The sequence below is a fragment of the Diadema antillarum genome, unplaced genomic scaffold (genome assembly GCF_040938485.1).
Source record: "Diadema antillarum isolate AM-2024a unplaced genomic scaffold, OU_Dant_1.0 scf00000178, whole genome shotgun sequence".
NCBI classification, from domain to species: Eukaryota; Metazoa; Echinodermata; class Echinoidea; order Diadematoida; family Diadematidae; genus Diadema; species Diadema antillarum.
The window spans coordinates 1372258-1380454 of record NW_027271067.1 but is presented as its reverse complement, the minus strand read 5'-3'; the positions used below and the strand labels follow the sequence as shown (position 1 = coordinate 1380454).

Below are 8197 nucleotides of genomic sequence, written 5' to 3'. Positions count from 1 at the left end.
CATGTACCTTAACCTAACTCGTCTCAGTTCTCTTGATTTGTGTTTTCGTATGTTCAAATGTTCTTCACTAACTTAACATTCACACCACACTGACACTGTAATTCATTGTAATGTGTAAAATGTTGAATACAACATCAACAACTTACAAGTGCACATAAACTTGTTATGTTTTAACTCACTAACCAGTATGGCAGTAATGTCAATGAGTAACCATACACAGCCCAGTCAGTCCCTGTATAGCGAGCGACATGCTTTGCACAGCGTCTGGTCGGGCTAACTACTGTAAAAGAGGTTTCTTTCGCGGTGGTTTTATTTTCGCGCTTTTCGCGCTTTGAGGTTGAACCGCAAATTTAACATCACGCGAAAATGTTTTGAACTCATCGCTTGTTACAACGCTATCATTACCGACCGCGAATTTACACACACGCGAAAAAGTTGGCATCGATGGAAACCGCGAAAGTTTCTGTACGCGAAAGAAACCACTTTTACAGTAACCAGGTCAGGTGATAACATCTGAATCATGCCCGTTTTGGGACTAGCTAGAACCTACATGTAGCCTGACCAGACGCTGCCGTGCCGCTATTTATCATGATTTATACAGCTACTGGGCTGCGTACAGTTGAGTTAGTTTTAGTTAGAACCATACATGGATGATGCACATAAAGTAGCTAACTGTTAGGCCTTACAAAGCACGTATGTGATTGTTATACGTATGGCCATGGCATGGGGCTGCTGGTCGCAGTTTTGACCGATAAGTCTGTCTAATTCCGCGAAAAACTTCTCAATAGAATGACATTTGCTGGGTCAGTTTTTCGCCGAAAAACTGACCCAGCAAATGTTATTATTATGAATGAGAAGTTTTTCGCGGAATTAGACAGACTTGTCGGTCAAGTCGCAGTTAGGCTAACTGCGACCAGCAGCCCCATAGGTCTACGCACAGCGTAATGGGTATGCGACCTTTTATGCGTATGGAGCTGCTGGTCGTAGTTACAATTAACGTTTTTTACTTTTTTGATAGGCCTAATTCAGTCCGGGAAACCCGCTCATGAGGACCGCTCCCGCGTACGATGACTGCCTCACCTCATGAGGAGAGTGTTTTAATGGGCGCTCTGCATCAGTTGATTAAAACTCGATTTTTGAAAAAAAAAAACAGATAGGATTTTTTCTTCTTTTCATCGTGGATAGTGGACATGTGTGTGTAACAAAAAATCACCGTGCAAAGTTGCGACATTATTTATACGGCAGATGTGAGATGAATAGAAGTGAATAGGGGGGCCTCATGAGGCGTTCCCCCCAGGCCTCATGAGGCATGGGGGCGGTCCTCATGAGGCGTGGGGGCGGTCCTCATGAGGCGGGGCAGTCCTCGTACGCGGGAGCGGTCCTCATGAGCGGGTTTCCCGGACTGAATTAATTTACTAGCCGTAACCAGCGTAACTCGTAAGCGTAGGCGTAGAGCGACATCAACATCAGTTCGGGAAACCCAGGGGGGCCCCTCCTTATAAGTAACCCGTCCCCCTTATAAGTAACCCCGTCCCCCTTGTAAGTAACCCCCGGGGCACCCCTTATAAGGAGTCTCCACGCTTTTTTGCAATGCAACGCGAAAATGAAAGGACTGCGGCAATTCGCTTGATTATGTCCATAAAGCTTCACAAGTTTCCTAGTTACTCACGAAATTTGAGCAAAATCGGTTTGAGGCATCATATCTAAAATCATGGATTTAAATGCGATGTCAAACGACCCATGCGAATGCTGAAATGCGAGCGATTACTGGCGTGAGTGTCGCCAGGCGCGGCGGCGCGGCAATGCTTGAGTGCAGACGTGGCGACTGAGCATCGCTCACTGCGTGTGGCGGCTGTCGCAGTTAGGTCTCCCCGGCAGTTGTCACAGTCGCTGTACGGCGTCTGGTCGGGATTCAAAGTAAACTTACAGAACGGATCGTACTACAATACACACTGTCACCGCACTCTGCACTCACTCCTCTCGGTCCCGCATGTGTTTAAAAGTTACATTTGTACCACGCGCCACGATCGCTCACTGACACTGCATCCATCAGCTCAGCTGTCCACGCACTACACTGATCTGAGATTCAGAGGCACAAAAATGAAAGCAATTATCGCTACGCTTTAATACATTAGAAAGGAAGACACACTCTAGATCTATACGTATATCAAACAATGAATCGACAATAATTTGCCACCATTTTCCTACCTTTTCAAATAAGAACGAGCAGAAAAGCCAAGGACTTTGAATCTTGAACAGCGAATAGGCCAAGGGGTTCCGTTGCTGCGTCTTGTTTTGAATGTGATGAGGATGTGTGCGTACATAATGCATGCAGTGTATTCAGTGTAGATGCTTGCGTCCCAGCTGTAAACCTCAAGACCATTTAAATCAACCGCGTCTTGATTGGACAAGCCACTTGAAGCGTGTCATCCGGCCAACGCTCATTGGTCGACCAAGGTGGTGAAATGTTAGTCTCCTTCGCGTTTACGTAAATATTTCTATACTCATAAAGAATACAATATCATTATGTGCCCTTATTCCTGCCAAAATATTCATAACTTTCTATATTATTAATAAATATATACTGAATCATCACTTTTTGGTTTTTAATCGTTTCAATATTTCATCAAAGTTACAATATTCAAAAGACTAATATGTCAGCCCCCTGTGCATGTTCATTCAGTCAGTAAACAAAGCTTGTGTTTACGTTGGCAAAATGCGGTGCTCTCATCATATTCTGGCCCTCCTTTTAGCTCTTTCAGCGGTTCCACCATCTTCTTTTGGTAGAAAGGAGTGGCGAGATAGCTTTTATGAATACACAGTGAAGTCAATCGACGGAAAAAGAGTTAAACTTGAAAAATACAGAGGAACGGTGAGTTTTACTTTTGCTTACGTCGACTACGATACTGACACTGACAAGCCCGAGCGCCGCGGGCCTAAGCCATAGACTACTAGGGTTAGATGCGGATGAGAAGATGTGTGTTAGTACAGCACAGCTTGTGATGTCACTTGCGCACTACTGTATGTACAGTGATGAAAATATAAAAAGGAAAATACAGTAAGGAAAATATTAAAAGAAATTCGAGAAAAAAAAATGATTTTTTTTTTTTTTTTTTTTTTTTTGGGGGGGGGGATGCACATTTCGCTGTTTTGTTTCCTCGACTTGATTGAGTATGCATGTTGAGGGTAGGGATCTATGTCTAGTCGTTTCTACGTTGTAAAATTTAATAATATTGTAAAACATGATATATTGGCTTCATGAATTTTTTGCGAATTGGCGCCGCTGACGGCCTTTTTTGCGGCATGAAATTTTCGCAAACTGCCACTGACATTCAATGCATTATACAGTTAGACAAGAACTTTCGCGTGCATTTTAATTTCGCGAACGCTGCCGCTCGCGGAATTCACGAAATTAAAATGCTCGTGAACATTCCTCGTTATACAGTATTCGGCAAGAGGCAAGCCAAGTGTTCTTTTGTGCGAGAAAAGTGAAAGATTAAGAACAGTCATGAGTCAGTGTTAAAGGGATCGTATAGTTTTGGTCGAGAGCTAATTTCAGGTTTCTCACATTTTTTGGTGAGATAATGAGAAACCTCAGATTATGAAATATGAAAGAGCATGTAATTCTTTGAGGAATTCAATGTACGATTGTTTATTTGATGAAAAATGGTTTTGAAATGGCTGAGATATCCAAAAAAGAGCGATTCTAATGAAGTGTGAGACCCACACTTTATTACAATCACTTTGTTTTACATTGTTTTTGGATGTTTCAGTCATTCCAAACCCGATTTTCATCAAATACACTTTGAATTCCTCGTAAAATGGTATGCTCTGTACTGATAAGTGTTTTCTTGGTATCTTGCAAAAAGTTAAAAGCCCAATTCTCATCTCCACCAATATTGTAGTATCCCTTTAAACTGATTGAACTAACTGATTGAAATTTCTTTAGATTATATCTCCCAATGCTCCCAATCTGAATGGGGGAGGGGGGGGGGGGCAGCGACAGCAGGGGTGATCCACGAAAATAGATAGTGTGGCTGCCTGCTAGTTTATCTATTATATAATGTTGTTACTTGACAAGATGATGTTAGGATCTGGATATAGCATCACACTCAACATGCTAAATCATGCATCTAGTACAGATCTAATGCAAGCTGCCCATAATTCGACAACAACGCCGTCCAAAATTTAACTGCATGCCTGCTACGTTGTACGTGTACAAACCTACGTGTATATCCCCAATTCTTTTGCACATGATTGAACCTTGGTGCAGGTGCTGATAAATCTAGTCATCATGATGTAAAGGAACATCTTATAATTTACAGTCATTGGTTTTGAAAGTTTGTATTTCCCAACACTTTATGAACCTGAGTCAATATTCTCTCCTTGAGTTTTGATGTTAGGAAATGCTCCCTGCCATTCAATAAAGGTTCGTGAATGTATTTTTTTTATCAGCCCTCTCTAGTGGTCAATGTGGCGAGTGACTGTGGCTACACTGATGACCATTACCGCAACTTGGTGGAACTGGGCAAAGATCCACTCTTTAAGGATAGACTGAACATCCTTGCCTTTCCCTGCAATCAATTTGGTTACCAAGAACCGAGGTCTGATGCAGAAATCGCACTGTTTGCCAAGTCTATGTACAATGTAGAGTTCCCTCTCTTCAGCAAAGTAGACGTGATTGGATTCGATGCTGACCCTGCTTGGGATTACCTCACCAGTAAGTGCATGTTGGTGCTTGAACTCAAGATTAATGCCCAGATCAAATCAAATCAGACTTGAGAATACAATGGTGTCCTGCATTTCTGTTCCAATATTAGATATAAAATCAGCACCCAAGCGATCAGGGTGGAGCAACAACATAAAACAATGTACAAATAAATCAAATAAAGGTGGTTATACCTTCCATAGAAAGGTGTGTCAACACACCTTGCTAAGGAAGGTAACCACTTGTAAATGTTTTATTTGTACACTAATACAATTATGTTGTTGCCTCACCCTGATTGCTTGGATGCTGATTTTGTCACTATCCTGTTGACTGTCTCCAGCAATGTTTGTAGTTGATTGATGTGCCATAGATGCACATTTCTTTTGTGTGTGTGTGTGTGTGTGTGTGTGTTTGTGTGATTACACATCCCCCTTACTGAGTAGAACGTCTGTACAATTTTCATATACAGTAATGCTCGATAATATTTAAATGAGAAAATTTTTGACACTTACATGTACACAGAAATATTAGCGTCATTCAGAAAGATCTTCAATTTTCCATTTAAAATTATTCCATTATCTTTCAGCAGGGTATGATGCCTCTATTTTTTTTTATTCCAAGGCTAAAGAAGTATCAAGGTCATAAAATAGGTCCCATACATTGGTACAGTGTAACTTTGCTCTGTTAAGCTGTTTTACACAGCTGCTTAAAACACATTTAATTTACATAGGTAATGATAATGTTTATCAGGGAGTACTTTCATACACTTTCAACATGGTTATCGCAGCTCTGTCTGAGACATACACAGACAGCTTGAAAACCTCACATGATCTCGATGCAAACAATTACATTAATAAGGAAGTGATACCAATGACTCTGTCATTACAGATACATTTCAAATGTTCACATTTTTGTAGTAGACACGAATGACTAATCTGTAACATGATTACAGCATACAAAGTGAGAAAGAGATGTGCAAACACAAAGAGACAGAGGGGCAAAAATCTCTTTGAATTTGTATTACTGATATTGTAAAGTTTAGTTGAGAAATGTTTTTATTCCTCCGGCCCGAGTTGTCCGTCTGTCTGTCCTTCTGTCGGTCTTTCCTTCTGTAATGGATTTGTGGACGGTGTAACTGAAAAACTGAAAAACTGTTTGAGGTATCCTAATGAAACTTGGCATGCATATGTATGAGTGGGCGAAGTTGTGCCTATCAACTTCATAGGTGCCAATGCTCAAGGTCAAGATCAAATGCTCAAAATTGCACTATTTCCCCCATATCTAAGCAATGCCTGAAGGTATTTTCTTGAAACGTAGCTGTATATACATGTACTACCTAATAGAGATTCTCCAGAGAGAGCTTTGGCTCATGAGGTCAAAGGTCGAGGGTCAAGTAAAAGTGTTAAAATTTCACTTTTTCTCCATATCTTGCAAATGGTTTAAGATATCTTCGTGAAACTTTTTGGAGTCATGGGTCAAAGGTCAAGCTCAACTCCTCAAAATATTACTATTTCCCTCATATTTATGCAATGCCTGCAGGTTTTTCACTGGAACCTACATGTATTACCCAATGTACGTATGTAGATTCTCTCGGAAGTTTCGTGCCAAAAGGTCTAAACTCAAATCTCAAGTGAAAGTGCTAAATTTCACTTCTTCCTCCATATCTCAAAAGTGACTCAAGGAATCATCATGAAACTTAGTACATATTTATACATGTTCTACCTGACAGTGATTCTCCTGGGAATTTAAGGTCATAGGTTCAAAGATCAATGGTCAAAGGCCAGGCTAAAATGCAAAAATATTATTATCTAGTTCTGAAATCACACTTTTTTCTACACCTTGAAAATTACTCAATACATAAACTAATATAAAAGGGTCAAAAGTCAAATAAAAATCTTCAGTTTCCCAAATACATATACCAGCACTCTTAGACAATATAGCAAACCTAGTTCAAGAAAAGTGAACATTCAACACATTTGTGACAAACCTGCCATTTCAATATTTTGCCAATTATGTGAAACTGTCATTACACACTGTCAAGACATTGTATTATATACATTATGGCAGTGGCATACCAGGCGCCACAGCAACATTTCTAGTGTAATTTATTTTTTCAATTAACATTTCATTATGCATATATCTATATTCTCATATATTTATTGTTTTTAGGGTGAAACAAGTTTTATCTCAAGCACTATATTAACAGTGATACATGTATGTGTTTACTTGTCCATTCAGGGAATGCTAGGAAGGAGCCGACATGGAATTTCTGGAAGTACTTGGTTGACAGGAACGGGCATGTGAAGAATGCCTGGGGCCCCGAGGTGTCCATCCACAGCATCTATGGAGACCTGCTCACAGAAGCAGCCATGGCCCTACCCCATCGCCGCCACTTCAATGACCGGTTCAATGATGAGTTTTGATGGAGGGGTGTGGCAAGGAGCAAGGGCACTGCACTGCACAGTACAGGTTTAGGAGTGAGGAACGGAGGAGCATTATGCTACGTGTGCCCATAGTTTCAGAGTTGTCTGACTCAACGGTCCACATTTTAGCACCCTCGCAATAGTCTTGATCGACAAGCCTTTTTCATTGTGTGAGGCGTATCACGTGTAAGATCACATTGTCCACGTGTGAGCAAAGTGTATTCCACTATTGCACAAGTGAGGGAGGAAAATGAAGTTAGAAAGAGCCTGGCATTTTCAGAATTTGAGGTCCTTGAGGAAGTGTTTGCAAAGTCATTACCGAAGATGCCTTGTAACATCCAATGTGATGGAGGAAGGCTTTCTCCATAATGTTTTGTAAGCTGAAAATACATGTACTTTAAAACAAGAAGGGTTATACTTATATTATGGAGACATTGCATCTTTAAATCACAATTCAAAACATTACTACTGTTACTCTTGCCATATTTCCTTTTTTTGTGTTACCAATTACTCATGGTATTCAAGTGGGCCTTGAATTTTTTCTTTTCTTTTTAATCTGCGTTACTCTGTTGGAGTCCATGAGCCGTGATGCGTTGTGTTCTCTTGTAGTTGTTATACAGTCAGTCATTTTTGACAAGATGTATAATTTACAATATGTGGGGGGGGGGGGGGGGGTCACCAAAAGTTACCAAGAGCCTAGAACTAGCTCATCAGTTCAGTTTATAATCCCCACTTTTTTCCTGTAGTTGCTTACCTTGCTTTTGAGGCACCCAAGGTCATTTGATCCATGAACAAACTCATTTAATGGTGGTAGTGCTATTCCCTTGTTGGTTAATTCATTAATCAAACCATGAGCATGATTAAAAGCATGGTCTTTCAGGGAGTTATTATTTCAATGTGAAGAGAGCACTGCGTCAGACATTGCGCATATATAGTGAAAAGGTGTTACACATTCTTTTACTTATTTCATCAATGATCATTGCTAACCTACTACCAATTTGTACATCAGCAAATCGTCATGAATATTAAAAGCAAATGACATTTACATCAGTCTAGGGATAGGAAT

The 8197-nt window shown here is 40.4% G+C and overlaps 1 protein-coding gene across 1 annotated transcript; it reads left to right on the top strand.

Annotated features, from left to right (window-relative positions):
* The first annotated feature begins 2697 nt into the window (after nt 1–2697).
* Nucleotides 2698–7529, top strand: LOC139722943 (glutathione peroxidase 7-like). Its single transcript, XM_071634224.1, has 3 exons — nt 2698–2872; nt 4456–4720; nt 6947–7529. The coding sequence occupies exons 1-3, from the start codon at nt 2717–2719 to the stop codon at nt 7129–7131; spliced, it is 606 nt and encodes a 201-aa protein (XP_071490325.1). The 5' UTR covers nt 2698–2716; the 3' UTR covers nt 7132–7529.
* The last annotated feature ends 668 nt before the right edge of the window (nt 7530–8197 follow it).

What these genes read in the sequence shown, in the direction of transcription:
- LOC139722943 (XM_071634224.1), top strand. Translation starts at nt 2,717, where the DNA reads ATGCGGTGCTCTCATCATATTCTGGCCCTCCTTTTAGCTCTTTCAGCG. An exon ending in TTGAAAAATACAGAGGAACG is followed by an intron (nt 2,873 to 4,455) that starts GTGAGTTTTACT and finishes TTTTTTTATCAG; the next exon opens with CCCTCTCTAGTGGTCAATGT. An exon ending in TGCTTGGGATTACCTCACCA is followed by an intron (nt 4,721 to 6,946) that starts GTAAGTGCATGT and finishes TTGTCCATTCAG; the next exon opens with GGAATGCTAGGAAGGAGCCG.